At 39.2% G+C, this 14,965-nt stretch overlaps 1 protein-coding gene across 8 annotated transcripts in view; it reads left to right on the forward strand.

The window, feature by feature from the left end:
- Wdr76 (WD repeat domain 76) overlaps positions 1-14,325 on the forward strand; it is a 41,569-nt gene extending 27,244 nt beyond the window's left edge. For all 8 annotated transcript variants that reach the window (XM_074065843.1, XM_074065840.1, XM_074065839.1 and 5 more), the window contains one exon: positions 12,290-14,325. In XM_074065843.1, coding sequence (XP_073921944.1) covers positions 12,290-12,542 — 253 coding nt within the window. In that variant the 3' untranslated portion in view covers positions 12,543-14,325. The remainder of the gene's footprint in view (positions 1-12,289) is intronic.
- Positions 14,326-14,965: the final 640 nt, after the last annotated feature.

A 14,965-nucleotide genomic window follows, 5' to 3' on the forward strand; every position in this document is an offset into this window, starting at 1 on the left:
TGCTCTAACACTTGGCCGTATGTTTTATCTTTTTTTTTTTGGTGGTACTGAGAATTGAACCCAGGGCCTCATGCTTGTTAAGCAAGCATCTACTGGTGAGCTATACCTCCAAGCCCTGTTTTGTCTTTCAGGTATGAGGTGGTATTTCATTGTGGCTTTTAGTTGTATTTCTCTGATAATTGGTGATTCTGAGCTTTTTTCTTTTTTTTTTTTTTTTTTTTGGTGGTACTGGGCCTCACATTTGCTTGGCAGGAACTCTGCCACTTGAACCCCTCCACCAGGCCCTGAGCCTTTTTTCTTTTTGAGACAGGGTCTCACTAAGTAGCCGAGGCTGGCCTCAAGCTCTTGATCCTTCTGCCTCAGCCCCCTGAATATTGGGATTATGGTCATGTACCACCACGCCCAGCAGGGATGAGCACTTTTTTGGGAGGGTGGGTAACTGAAATGAATTCAGGGTCTTAGGCTTGCTAGGCAGGTGTTCTACTACTGTTTGAGCCACACCTCCCAGTCCATGCATTTTTAAATATATCTGTTGGATACTCACGTCTTCAAGAAGTTTTGTTCAAAGCCAGGCACCACTGGCTCACAACTGTAATCCCAGCTACTTGGGACCTCATCTCAACCAACAGCTGGGTGCACTGGCATGTTTCTGTCATCCTAAGCTACATGGAAGCTGAGATCTGGGGAAATGCAGAATCCCAGGATCAGCTGGGGGGTTGGGGGAGGGATTTTGCACTCTCACAGACTTTCAGTGGAAAAGGGCTGGGCGAGGTGGTGCATGCCTTTCATCCCAGCTACAAAATGGGAGGATCGTGGTCCAGGCCAGCCTGGGCAAAATGTGAGACCCTGTCTCCTAAATAACCAGAGCAGAAAGGGCTGGAGGTGTGGCTCAAGCAGTAGACCACCTATTTAGCAAGTGTGAAGCCCCGAGTTCAAACTCTAGTACCACAAAAAAAAAAAAATGTTCAGATCCTTTGCCCATTTTCTTCTTTTTTTCCTTCCCTTGCCTATTTTCTAATTGGATTATTTGTTTTGTTACTACTAAGTTCAGTTCCTTATATATTTTAGATATTAATTCCTCATATATGGCTTGGAAATATTTTTTCCCATTCTGTAACTTGTCTTATGATTTCCTTGACTGTGCAGAAACTTTTTGGTTTGATGTAATCCTATTTGTCTTTTTTTTTTTTTAGCTCTTGATGCCTGTGCTTTGGGCTTATATCCAAAATGGTATTGTCCAGGCCAGTGTTATGGAGCTTTCCTCTTGCTTTCTTCTAGGAGGTTTACAGGTCATATATTACATTCAAGTCTTAATCCATTTTGAAATTTTGTTTGTTTTTGTGTTTTTTCCTTTTTGATGGTACTGGGGTTTGAATTCAAACCTCCTGCTTGCTAGGCTGGTGCTCTACCACTTGAATCTTCCCCCCACCTAGGCCCTTGAAATTATTTTTGGACATCATGTGAAATAATTCTTCATTATTTCATTCTTCTGTCTGGCTGTGGATATTCCTGCTTTTCCAGAATCACTGACTCAAGAGCCTGTCCTTTCCCTGTTGTGTGTTCTTGGCACTTTCTTAGCAAATCAGTTACCTGTAAACATATGGATTTATCTTGGGGCTCTGTATTCTGACCCATTTGTGTGTTTTATGCCATGCTGTTCATTGCTGTAGCTTTGCATAGTATGTTTTGAAGTCAGGTAGTGTGATGCCTCTGGCTTTGACTTTTGGCTGCTCAGGATTTTTTGTGGTCCCATTAGCAGTTTTTGTTTTTTTAATTTCTGTGAAAAATGTCTTTGGATTTAGTTTTTTTTTTTGAGACAGTGTCTTGCCATGTAGTCCAGGCTGGCCTTGAATTGACAATCCTCCTGCCTCAGCCTACCAAAGTGCTGGGATCATAGGCGTGTGCCATCAAGCCAAACCCGGATTTTTGGTGTGTGTGTGTGTGTGTGTGTGTGTGTGTGTGTGTGTGTGTGTGTGTGTGTGTGTATACAAATATGTAAGTATGCATGTGTGTTCTAGCTATCTATCATCATGTGTTTATCTAGCATCTCAAAGAGGGACAGTTTAATTATTTCTTCTCCAATTTGGTTGTCTTTTCTTCCTTGCTAATTGCCTTGGCTATGTTATCTAGTACTGTGTTGAGTAGAAGTGGCAAGAGTGATATCTTTGCCCTATTCCTGGTCTCAGAGGAAATGCTTTTGACTTTTCACTGTTGTGTGATTTTAGTTGTGAGTTTGTCAAACATGGCCTTTGTTGTGTTGAGGCACATTTCTTCTGTTTGTTGAGAATTTTTGTCATGAAATTTCACTGTTGAATTTTGTCAAAATTTTTTCCACATCTATTGATAATCATACGGGTTTTGTCCATTCTGTTAATGTGATGTGTCATATTTATGAATTTTTGTATTTTGAGACAGGGTGTCACTCTGTAGCGCAGGTTAAACTCAAACTCATCCTTCTTGCCTCACCCTCTAGAACATTTCCATTTTAGAAAACTGAAACCCATTATGCACTAAGTTCTCTTTCCTCCCCTCCAACCCAGCCTTGGCAACCACCTTTCTACTATTCATTTTTATGTAGCTTGCCTTTCATTTTATAGATTGTTTCTTTTGATGTGTTCTTCAGTTTGTTTTAATCCCGTTTGTCTATTTTTGCTTTTGGTGTCATGTCCCAGAATTCATTGCCAAATCTAATGTCCTAAGGATTTTCCTCAGTTTTCTTACAGGATTTTTTTTTTAATTGTTGTACTGGGTGGGGCACATTGTGGCATTTACAAAGGTTCTTACAATGTATTTGTCATAGTTGAATTCACCCCCTCCACCATTCTCCTTTATCCCCTCTCTCCCAAATCTGGAATAGTTTTAACAGGTCTCATTTTTCCATTTATATACATGTATACACAGTATTTGCACTATATTCACTTTTCTATACCCTTTCCCCACCTCCTTCCCGCTCCCACTGGTTGCAACCCCCCAGCAGGACCTGTTCTGCTCTCATGTTCTAGGGTTTTGTATTAAAAAAAAAAAAGAAAACATTTTTATTTGTTTAAGATAGCTACACATAGTTTCCTTGTGAAATTTCCATGAATATATGTATTATAACCTGAATTGGTTCATCGCCTCTATTTTCCTTCTTTTTACCTTAGTACCCTTCTTATGATTTCAACAAGTTTAAAAATTCTATATTCTTTTCTTTTTCTTTTTTAATTGTAGCTGCACTGGGGTTTGAACTCAAGGCCTCCCACTTGGTAGGCAGGTGTTCTTACTGCTTGAGCCACTCTGTGAGCCTTACGTTTATTCTTACATAGAGAGTACATCAACGGTATTCACCTTCTTAACTTGCTTTTACCAGTCACTTTCTCTCACTGACCTCCCGTTAGTGTGACCTGTTTTTCATAACATTGTTGTATTTATATTAGATCTGTGTTCTACAGAGACCTCATAGAGAAAGCATGCAGCTGTCTTACAGGATTTTATAATTTCAGTTACACTTAGGTTTTTAATCCATTTAGAGTTAATTTTTGCATGTGGTGGTAGGTAAGGGTCCCCCTTCATTCATTTGCAGGTGGATATCCCTTTTGCCCATCATTTTGTGGTCATGGCACCGTTGTCAAAGATCATTTAGACATATATGTGAGCGTTTGCTTCTGAGGTACCTTCTGTTCCACTGGTTTGTATGTATGTCTCTACTAATACCACACTGTCTTGACTGTTGCCTTATGTTTTTTTATACAACTTTTTATTTTATTTATTTATTTTTTGTTTTATTATTCATATGTGCATACAAGGCTTGGGTCATTTCTCCCCCTGCCCCCACCCCCTCCTTACCACCCACACCACCCCCTCACTCTTCCCCCCACCCCCTCAATACCCAACAGAAACTGTTTTTCCTTATTTCTAATTTTGTTGTAGAGAGAGTATAAGCAATAATAGGAAGGAACAAGGGTTTTTGCTGGTTGAGATAAGGGTAGCTATACAGGGAGTTGACTCACATTAATTTCCTGTGTGTGTGTGTTACCTTCTAGGTTAATTCTTTTTGATCTAACCTTTTCTCTAGTTCCTGGTCCCCTTCTACTATTGGCCTCAGTTGCTTTTAAGGTATCTGCTTTAGTTTCTCTGCGTTAAGGGCAACAAATGCTAGCTAATTTTTTAGGTGTCTTACCTATCTTCACCCCTCCCTTGTGTGCTCTCGCTTTTATCATGTGCTCAAAGTCCAATCCCCTTGTTGTGTTTGCCCTTGATCTAATGTCCATATGAGAGAGAACATACGATTTTTGGTCTTTTGGGCCAGGCTAACCTCACTCAGAATGATGTTCTCCAATTCCATCCATTTACCAGCGAATGATAACATTTCGTTCTTCTTCATGGCTGCATAAAATTCCATTGTGTATAGATACCACATTTTCTTAATCCATTCGTCAGTGGTGGGGCATCTTGGCTGTTTCCATAACTTGGCTATTGTGAATAGTGCTGCAATAAACATGGGTGTGCGGGTGCCTCTGGAGTAACCTGTGTCACAGTCTTTTGGGTATATCCCCAAGAGTGGTATTGCTGGATCATATGGTAGATCAATGTTTAGATTTTTAAGTAGCCTCCAGATTTTTTTCCAGAGTGGTTGTACTAGTTTACATTCCCACCAACAGTGTAAGAGGGTTCCTTTTTCCCCACATCCTCGCCAACACCTGTTGTTCGTGGTGTTGCTAATGATGGCTATTCTAACAGGGGTGAGGTGGAATCTTAGTGTGGTTTTAATTTGCATTTCCTTTATTGCTAGAGATGGTGAGCCTTTTTTCATGGCCATTTGAATTTCTTCTTTTGAGAAAGTTCTGTTTAGTTCACTTGCCGATTTCTTTATTGGTTCATTAGTTTTGGGAGAATTTAGTTTTTTAAGTTCCCTGTATATTCTGGTTATCAGTCCTTTGATGTGTAGCTGGCAAATATTTTCTCTCACTCTGTGGGTGTTCTCTTCAGTTTAGAGACCATTTCTTTTGATGAACAGAAGCTTTTTAGTTTTATGAGGTCCCATTTATCTGTGCTATCTCTTAGTTGCTGTGCTGCTGGGGTTTCGTTGAGAAAGTTCTTACCTATACCTACTAACTCCAGAGTAGTTCCTACTCTTTCCTGTATCAACTTTAGAGTTTGTGGTCTGATATGAAGATCCTTGATCCATTTTGAGTTAATATTGGTATAGGGTGATATACATGGATCTAGTTTCAGTTTTTTGCAGACTGCTAACCAGTTTTCCCAGCAGTTTTTGTTGAAGAGGCTGCTATTTCTCCATCGTATATTTTTAACTCCTTTGTCAAAGACAAGTTGGTTATAGTTGTGTGGCTTCATATCTGGGTCCTCTATTCTGTTCCACTGGTCTTCATGTCTGTTTTTGTGCCAGTGCCATGCTGTTTTTATCATTATTGCTTTGTAATATAGTTTGAAGTCAGGTATTGTGATACCTCCAGCATTGCTCTTTTGACTGAGTATTGCCTTGGCTATTCGTGGCCTCTTGTGTTTCCATGTAAATTTCATGGTAGATTTTTCAATCTCTTTAATGAATGTCATTGGAATTTTGATGGGAATTGCATTAAACATGTAGATTACTTTTGGGAGTATCGACATTTTTACTATGTTGATTCTACCAATCCATGAGCATGGGGGATCTCTCCACTTTCTATAGTCTTCCTCAATCTCTTTCTTCAGAAGTGTATAGTTTTCCTTGTAGAGGTCTTTCACATCTTTTGTTAGGTTTACACCTAGGTATTTGATTTTTTTTTGAGGCTATTGTAAATGGAATTGTTTTCATACATTCTTTTTCCGTTTGCTCATTGTTAGTGTATAGACATGCTAATGATTTTTCTACATTGATTTTATATCCTGCTACCTTCCTGTAGCTATTGATGATGTCTAGAAGTTTCTGAGTGGAGTTTTTTGGGTCTTTAAGGTATAGGATCATGTCGTCTGCAAATAGGGATATTTTGACAGTTTCTTTACCTATTTGTATTCCTTTTATTCCTTCTTCTTGCCTAATTGCTCTGGCTAGGAATTCCAGTACTATGTTGAATAGGAGTGGAGATAGTGGGCATCCTTGTCTGGTTCCTGATTTTAGAGGGAATGGTTTCAGTTTTTCTCCGTTAAGTATAATGCTGGCTGTAGGTTTGTCATATATAGCTTTTATAATGTTGTGGTACTTTCCTTCTGTTCCTAGTTTTCTTAGAGCTTTTATCATGAAATGGTGTTGGAGCTTATCAAAGGCTTTTTCTGCATATATTGAGATGATCAAGTGGTTTTTGTCTTTGCTTCTGTTAATGTGGTTTATTACGTTTATTGATTTTCATGTGTTGAACCACCCCTGCATTCCTGGGATGAAGGCTACTTGGTCGTGGTGAATAATCTTCTTGATGTGTTGTTGAATTCAGTTTGCCATTATTTTGTTGAGGATTTTTGCATCAATGTTTATTAAGGAGATTGGCCTATAGTTTTCCTTTTTGAAGGTGTCTCTGCCCTGTTTTGGGATAAGTGTAATACTGGCTTCATAAAATGTGTTAGGCAGTTTTCCTTCCCTTTCTATTTTGTGGAACAGTTTAAAGAGGGTTGGTATCAGTTCTTCTTTAAGGGCCTGATAGAATTCAGTAGAGAATCCATCGGGTCCTGGACTTTTCTTTTTGGAGAGACTCTTGATTGCTGCTTCAATTTCATTTTGTGTTATAGATCTATTCAGGTGATTAATGTCCTCTTGGTTCAGTTTTGGATGATCATATGTACCTAGAAATTGTCCATTTCTTTAAGATTTTCAAATTTATTTGAATATAGGTTCTGGAAGTAGTCTCTGATAATTTCCTGGACTTCCATGGTGTTTGTTGTTATCTCCCCTTTTGCACTCCTGATTCTACTATTATAGGTTTTTTTCTCTCCTCATTTTAGTCAGGTTTGCCAGGGGTCTATTGATCTTGTTTATTTTTTCAAAGAACCAACTTTTTGTTTCATTAATTCTTTGTTTTTTTTGGTTTCTATTTCATTGATTTCAGCTCTTATTTTTATTATTTCTTTGTATTGGGATTTGCTAGTTCTTGTTTTTTTAGGAGTTTGAGATGTATCATTAGGTCATTGATTTGGGATCTTTCAGTCTTTTTAATACATGCACTCATGGCTATAAACTTTCCTCTCAGGACTGCCTTTGCTGTGTCCTATAGGTTCCGGTAGGTTGTGTTTTCATTTTCTTTGACTTCCAGGTACTTTTTAATTTCTTCTTTTATTTCACCAATGATCCATTGTTCATTAAGTAATGAGTTATTTAGTTTCCAGCTGTTTGCATGTTTTTTGTCTTTACTTTTGTTGTTGAGTTCTACTTTTACTGCATTGTGATCAGATAGTATGCACGGTATAATTTCTATTTTCTTTTATTTGCTGAGGCTTGCTTTGTGCCCTAGGATATGATCTGTTTTGGAGAAGGTTCCATGGGCTGCTGAGAAAAATGTATATTATGTAGAAGTTGGATGAAATGTTCTGTAGACATCAAGTAGGTCCATTTGATGTATTGTATATTTTAGATCTTGGATTTGTTTATTGATTTTTTGTTTGGATGACCCATCTATTGATGATAATGGGGTGTTAAAAGTCTCCCACAACCACTGTGTTGGCGTTTATATATGCTTTTAGGTCTTTCAGGGTATGTTTGATAGAATTGAGTGTGTGGACATTGGGTGCATACAGGTTAATGATTATTATTTCCTTTTGGTCTATTTCCCCTTTTATTAGTATGGAATGTCCTTCTTTATCTCGTTTGATCAATGTAGGTTTGAAGTCTACTTTGTCAGAGATAAATATTGCTACTCCTGCCTGTTTTCGGGGGCCATTGGCTCAGTAAATCTTCTTCCAGCCATTCATCCTAAGCCTATGCTTATTTCTGTCGGTGAGATTGGTCTCCTGTAAGCAAGAAATTGTTGGATCTTCCTTTTTAATCCATTTCATCAAGTGGTGCCTTTTGATGGGTGAATTAAGTCCATTAACATTAAGTGTTAGTACTGATAGGTATGTGGTGAATCCTGTCATTTAGTTGTCTTAGTTGTTTGATGGTTTGATTGTGTGTACCTAAGTTGAGGTTACTCTCTACTTTCTTGCTTTTTCTTTTCCTGTAGTTTGGTGCTGCCTGTCTGTTCATGGTTAAGTTGAGTTTCACTTTCTGTGTGCAGAATCCCTTGAAGAATCTTTTGTAATGGTGACTTTGTGGTCACATATTGTTTTAGTTTCTGCTTATCATGGAAGACTTTTATTGCTCCATCTATTTTGAATGATAGTTTTGCTGGGTAAAGTATCCTGGGGTTGAAGTTATTTTCATTCAGTGCCCGGAAGATCTCACCCCACGCTCTTCTTGCTTTTAATGTTTCTGTTGAGAAGTCTGCTGTGATTTTGATGGGTTTACCTTTGTATGTTATTTGTTTTTTCTCTCTTAGAGCCTTCAACATTCTTTCCCTAGTTTTGAACTTGTTGTTTTAATGATGATATGTCATGGGGTAGTTCTATTTTGATCTGGTCTGTTTGGTGTTCTGGAGGCCTCTTGCATCTGTATGGGAATATCTTTCTCTAGATTTGGGAAATTTTCTGTTATTATTTTGTTGAATATATTACGCATTCCTTTCGCTTGCACCTCTTCTCCTTGTTCGATGCCCATGATTCTCAAGTTTGGTCTTCTGATGGAGTCGGTGAGTTCTTTCATTTTCTTTTCGCAGGTCTTGAGTTGTTTAATTAATAGTTCTTTGGTTTTTCCTTTAATTACCATTTCATCTTCGAGTTCTGAGATTCTGTCTTCTGTTTTTTCTATTCTGTGGATTGGCCTTTTGTTTTATTTTTCAATTCTGTTTTCTGAGGTTTTCCATATCCTGGTGGTTTCCTCTTTAATGTTGTCTATTTTTGTCCTGAGTTCATTTTTCTGTTTATTCATTGTGTTCTCTGTTTCCCTTTGGTGTTTATACAGTGCTTCTATGGTTTCCTTTATTTCTTCTTTTGCTTTTTCAAATTCTTTATTTTTGTTGTCTTGGAATTTCTTGAGTGTCTCCTGTACATTTTGGTTGACCCTATCCAGTATCATCTCTATAAAATTCTCATTGAGTACCTGTAGTATGTCTTCTTTTAAATTATTCTTGTGGGCTTCATTGGGTTCTTTGGCATAGTTTATCTTCATTTTGTTGGAGTCTGGATCTGAGTATCTGTTTTCTTCATTCCCCTCTAGTTCCTGTACTAACTTTTTGCTGTGGGGAAACTGGTTTCCCTGTTTTTTCTGTCTTCCCTTCATTGTCCTTGGTGTTATTACTGTCCCTCTACTGTGTGCAATTAAGTATTTTCTAGCTTGTAATAATAACAATGGTAATATTTAGAATGGAAGGGTGAGAGGAGATGGAAAGCAAGAAGTTAAAGAAAAGGGAAAAACAAATAGACAAGTAGGAAAAGACAAAACGGAATCAAACAAAAAAGTTTCAAAGGTATAAACAGAGCGTTAGTGTACTAATCGACAGGAAGCTGAACAGGCATTAGAGAGATGGAGAGAGGATTGAAAATAAAAAATAAAAAGAATAAAGATAAGAATAAAAATAAAAAATAAGTAAATGAAAGAAATATATATATAAAAATAAAATAAAACAAAATGAAAAATTGGAAAAAAACAAAAACCTCCAAGTTCAAATGTAATGAAGTTCCAGTCTTAATAATTTTGGTGTCTGTCTCAGTTTTCAGTCCTGGAGATGGTGCCTCAGATATTTTTCTCTAGTTGTTTCATCAAAGGGGACGCATAAAGTAGAACAAAACTGCACACACACACACACACAAAAACCCCACAAAGTGTCCCAAGTTCAAATGCAATAACAGTAAGTTTTTCAGCATGCAGGTGTAGTTTGGTTGTTGTCACATCAAAGGTAGGGAGAAAAAAAAAAAGTGTCTGGAGACAGTTCTGTGAATGGCTATCGAGGCTGTGGCTCACCTGCCCACTGCTGTCAGCCTGCTGTTGCTGAAGGCTTTATTTATGCAGATCTCAGGGGTGAGCTTAGCACTCACCTGGCCCTGCGGGCTTTGTTTACTCAGAGTTCTCCTGTGCGCAAACCGCTGCTACAAGCTTTCCCCTTTCCAAGCACACTGGGGGAGGTGACACTGCGCGGGCTTTCTCAGGCTGGCGTGTTTATTTACAGGTCATGTGGGATGTGGGTCTTCCCCCCTCTCCTGTGGAGTTTTCCTCCTACTGCCACTTTTACAAGTTTTTCCACTCCTGATTACTGGGCAGTGCTACTGCTCCTGCCGGCCGCTGTGTTTGTTTACAGCTCAGTGGGAACTGAGTCTTCCCCACTCTCCTGAGGAGTTTTCCTTCCTCCGCCACTCTCACTAGCTTTCCTGCTCCTGGTTGCTGGGCGTGCGCCCCACTCCTGCCAGCCCGGCTTGTTTATTTACGGTTCCAGGAAGGATTCCCTTCCCCCAATCTTCGGTGCTCAGTGCGCCCCACCCTCTTTCCCACGTGCCTTTATTGTTCTTATTGCTTATTACTCAGTTTCTCTTTTTTTCCCCCGGGGTGGAGGTTGGTCTGTCCAGGGGGTATGCTGCTCTGGCCCAGGGTTGTCTGTGGTAGTACCGCGGTACTGCTAAGCTCACCTTGTCCATGTCTTCCTAAGCCATCTGGGCATGGGTGACTGGCGGCCCGGTGGCCCTCCTGGTTTCTCTGTTTAACATGAAGTGGAGATGCTCTGCGCCAGCTGGATGTGTGGAGCGGTCAAAGTTTTGCCTCTTCTGGGTGGTTTTGCCTGCAAGGTGTGTCTCCAGCGTCTCTCCAAGATTTCAGTATAGGAGGCATACTTTCTGCTTCCTCCCTCAAGCCACCATCTTGGAATCTTATGCAACTTTTTAAAATTGACAAGTAGGAGCACAGTATGATGTTTTTGTATATTTGTATGTTGTGTATTATTTATCAGTTCAGGATACTTAGGTTATCCTTCATCCTAAACATTTACCATTTCTTTGTGGTGAGCAAGTTCAAAATCCTCTCCTGGGTATTTGGAGTAATATGATACAGCATTGTTAATGATACTTGCCCTCTGGGTAATAAGATACCAGCATGTATTCCTCTTGTCTGCCAGTATTTTATTTATTTTTTTTGTGTGTTACTGGAGTTCGAACTCAGGGCCTCACACTTGCTAGGCAGGGGTTCTACCACGTGAGCCCACTGTGCCAGCCCTTTTTTGTGTTGGATATTTTCTTTCTTTTTCTTTATCGGTAGCACCGAGGGTTGAACTCGGGGCCTTGTGCTTGCTATCACTTGCGCCGCTCTGCCAGCCAAATATGCCTACTTTTTAGTCAGTTGTTTTGTTGTTCTTTGAGTTGCATATTCTTTGTTGGATAAATAGAATGTAAATATCTTCTCCCATTCTGTGAGTTTTTTATTTTGTGGTGCTGGAGTTTGAACTCAGGGCCTCATACTTGCTAGGCTGGTGCTCTACCATTGGAGCCACTTGGCCAGCCAGATTGTCTAGGTTTTTTGAGGCAGTGTCTTGCTATGTAGCTTTGACTGGCCTTGAACTGCTGTGTAGCCAAGGTTGTCCTCAAACTGTGCTTCTCTTTATTTTTTTTCTTCTTTTTTTTTCCTAACTTTTGGTTTAGTTCTTTGAGTTACAGAGTTAGGTTGTTGATCTGAGATCTTTTTTAGTATAAGCATTTATCACTGTAAACTTTTCTGTTAATATTGCTTTTACTGTAGCCCATAAGTTTTGGTGTGTTGTGTTCTCATTTTCATTGGTCTCCAAATGTTTTCTAATTTCCCTTGTGATTTTTTTTCTTTGAGCCCTAAATACATTTTTGAGTTTAAATTTGTATGATAAATAAAATGGTTTCGGTTTGGCTATTAGGGGAATATAAATAGGGGAAATAGGAGATCTTGTTAAAGCAAGAAATAACATGGATTATATAGTTCTCATTTTTAGGACTTTCTCTAGAGTGATTATAGAAAGGGGTGGGGGGGTTCTCACAAAAAAATCTTTCTTGTCCATTGAGCTAGGAACAGTGAGCAAAAACATACCAATTCAATAGACAGTGCTCATCTTTTGAGCACAACCCACTAGTACCTTCAGTACTGAAGGTTCAAAGATGAGGAAGATGTTATTTCTAGCCTAAGTTTCAGTCTTTAGGAGGAGGAGTTGAGGTTGGTGGTAACTTAGTAACTTGAGAAGACACTTTTTCATTGAGAGAAAATTAACATTTAGGAGCATGCCTCTACCTTTTGTCCAGTGCTACCTTGAATTGTTTTTTGGTTTTTTTTCCCCCCCACTAGGTACAACACTATTACTGGGCGATGGCTGACCAGGTTCCGAGCCGTGTGGGATCCCAAACAAGAAGACTGTTTCATAGTTGGCAGCATGGCTCATCCGCGGCGGGTAGAGGTCTTCCACGAGACAGGGAAGAGTGTGCATTCTTTTCTTGGAGACTGCCTTGTCTCTGTATGTTCCATTAATGCCATGCACCCGACGCGGTATATCCTGGCTGGAGGTAATTCCAGTGGGAGGTTACACGTTTTCATGAAATAAAGCTGCTGAGTTTTGGGGTAGGTACAACTGTTGATCACATTGGTCTCTAAGGAAGCAAGTGGTAGTGTGTTTACTTGGTAATGTTACATTTAGCAAGTATAAGATTGCTTCATTAATAAGAACTATGAGCAGAGTGTACTTACAGTGAGGGAGAAGACTGGGAGGCTGTTTCTACATGATGGGGAGGGAATTTGAGCAGAAGTTGAGGTGGTTTTAGTACTTTTAATCAGGTAGTATGTTGAGAAATTCTCCCATCCAAGTACTAACCAGGCCCGACCCTGCTTAGCTTCTGAGATCAGAAGAGATTGGGTGCATTCAGGGTGGTGTGGCCGTAGACTGAGAATTTCTAACATGACAGATTGCAAAGCTTTGATCAGTATTAACTTTTTGGGATATGATACTTTTTTGCTTCTATAGTGATATTTAGACTTGTGGTTTACTTTATATTTTGGAGTGAATATTTCTACACTCAAACACTGGAAGGGGTCTTGAAAGGTCAGCTAACTCAGTGATTTTGAAACTTTGTGTGTTGGGAATTGAACTCAGGGCCTGTCACATGCTAGGCAGCAAGCACTCTACCACTGAGCTATGCCTTCAGCCACAAAGCTTGGTGGGTTTCTTCATTTTATTTTTTCAGACATAGTCTCATTATGTAGTCTTAGCTGGCCTCAAACTCAATGATCCTCTGCCTTCCACCTCCCCTGCTGGGAATACAGGCATATACCACCTGCCCAGCTGAAACTTAAGTTTGTGTGTGTGTGTGTGTGTGTGGTACTTGGGTCTGAACTTAGGGCCTCATGCTTGTTAGGCAGGTGCTCTGCCACTTGGGCACTACACCAAGTCTTTTTTTTGGGTTGGGTGTTTTTCAAGATAGGATGTTGAGAGCTGTTTTCCCAGGCTGACTTTGAACCTCGGTCCTTCTGATCTCTGCTTCCCAAGTAGCTAGGATAGGCATAAGCCACTGGAGCCTGGCAAAACTTAAGTTTTTTTAAGTGAGAAACTTCTTTTGTTCTCTGCCCATCAGTTAAGTGTTACATGAACTCCCATGATAATCACTGAGCTGCTTTGTTTACTTGGCAGGGCACAGGTCTGTGTGGCTCTATGTGAGGAAGGGTCTTTCCCTTTCTCTGGATGGTTCCTGAGATAAAGCCAAAAAATTCCAGAGCTCCAAAGCAAATAGGACACCAGGCATCCAAGGGTTTGGATCTGTTCTCTGATTCCTTTGTTCTAGTGCAAGATTGCCCTCAGACTCGTGTTTTCCAGACTAGGGTTTATAGATCTTCACATGGAATATGTTTAGTGACCAGGATTAGTGTTCAAAAAATGAAAAAGAATTAATAATAGAAAACAGAGTATTGTTTTGTAAAACTTAGTTTCATATGCATATATGTATATATATGTTTATGTATATTCTGATGTAAAATTTTATTAGAAGTAAAACTACTGCCCTAAAACACTCTAGACACCCTTATTTGTTCCTTATTCTTACACTCTCCAGAGGAGATTCGGGAGCCTGTAAAGTGAATACTTTCATTCCTACTTGTATTTTGGGAAAATGTTAACAAAATACTCATCACTTTTGATTCTTCTTTAATGAACTGTTTTCTTTTCCCAAGTTACAGAAATTATAATGTGTCTGTTGGAAGGGGAGTTGGTAAATCAGTGACTGATGCTACTGTGTGACATCTTATTCTCAAAGAGCTTGGGCAATATGTTTGAATTATAGAAAATAGTATCTTCTCATAATTGTATATCACAGAAATAAAGTGGTTATTTTCCTTAAGGAACATTTTTTTCTAAGTAATTTTTTTCTCTAGTTAAGTGTTTTGAGGCTATTAATTGGTGACGGATGTTTAATCAGGAAATGGGAGCCCTCTGTTTTCTAGGTGATATGATAGAGGAATTGATATGAAAGATGAAAATGTTAATTTGTGAAACAGAAAGTAAAGCTAAGTGAGGTTGAGTTATAGTTAAACTGTTCAGGAAACAGGCTTTAAGCTTACTTTCCCTTTTCTGCACCAGTTAATTCCTCAGGTTTTAGAGTGGTTAGTTCTGTGGGAGTTGTTTTAATACCAAAACTAGTCTCAGTGAAATCAGTACCATCATACAAGCTTTGAACACTTGGCAGTAATTACCTGGCCATTGTCATAAACACTAGCGAACTGTAGTGCATCTCACTCTTGCGTTTTCTTTTGCCATTGCAGCTTCAGAAACTGCTATAAATACCCAGTTTCACTTAATTGTTACATCTTCTGAAGGCAATGCAGGAAGGAAGGAAAACGACTAAGGGACTTATTTCTTGGTGATAAGCTTTCTAACTAATTGTGTAAATGTAGAAAACTCTTAACAGAAACCTGTCTCCTTTAGGACATTCTTAAGCTGTAATTGTAGTGAAAAGCACTTCTGGAAACTGGCGTACAGCT

This window comes from Castor canadensis, chromosome 2 (genome assembly GCF_047511655.1).
Source record: "Castor canadensis chromosome 2, mCasCan1.hap1v2, whole genome shotgun sequence".
Lineage (NCBI taxonomy): Eukaryota > Metazoa > Chordata > Mammalia > Rodentia > Castoridae > Castor > Castor canadensis.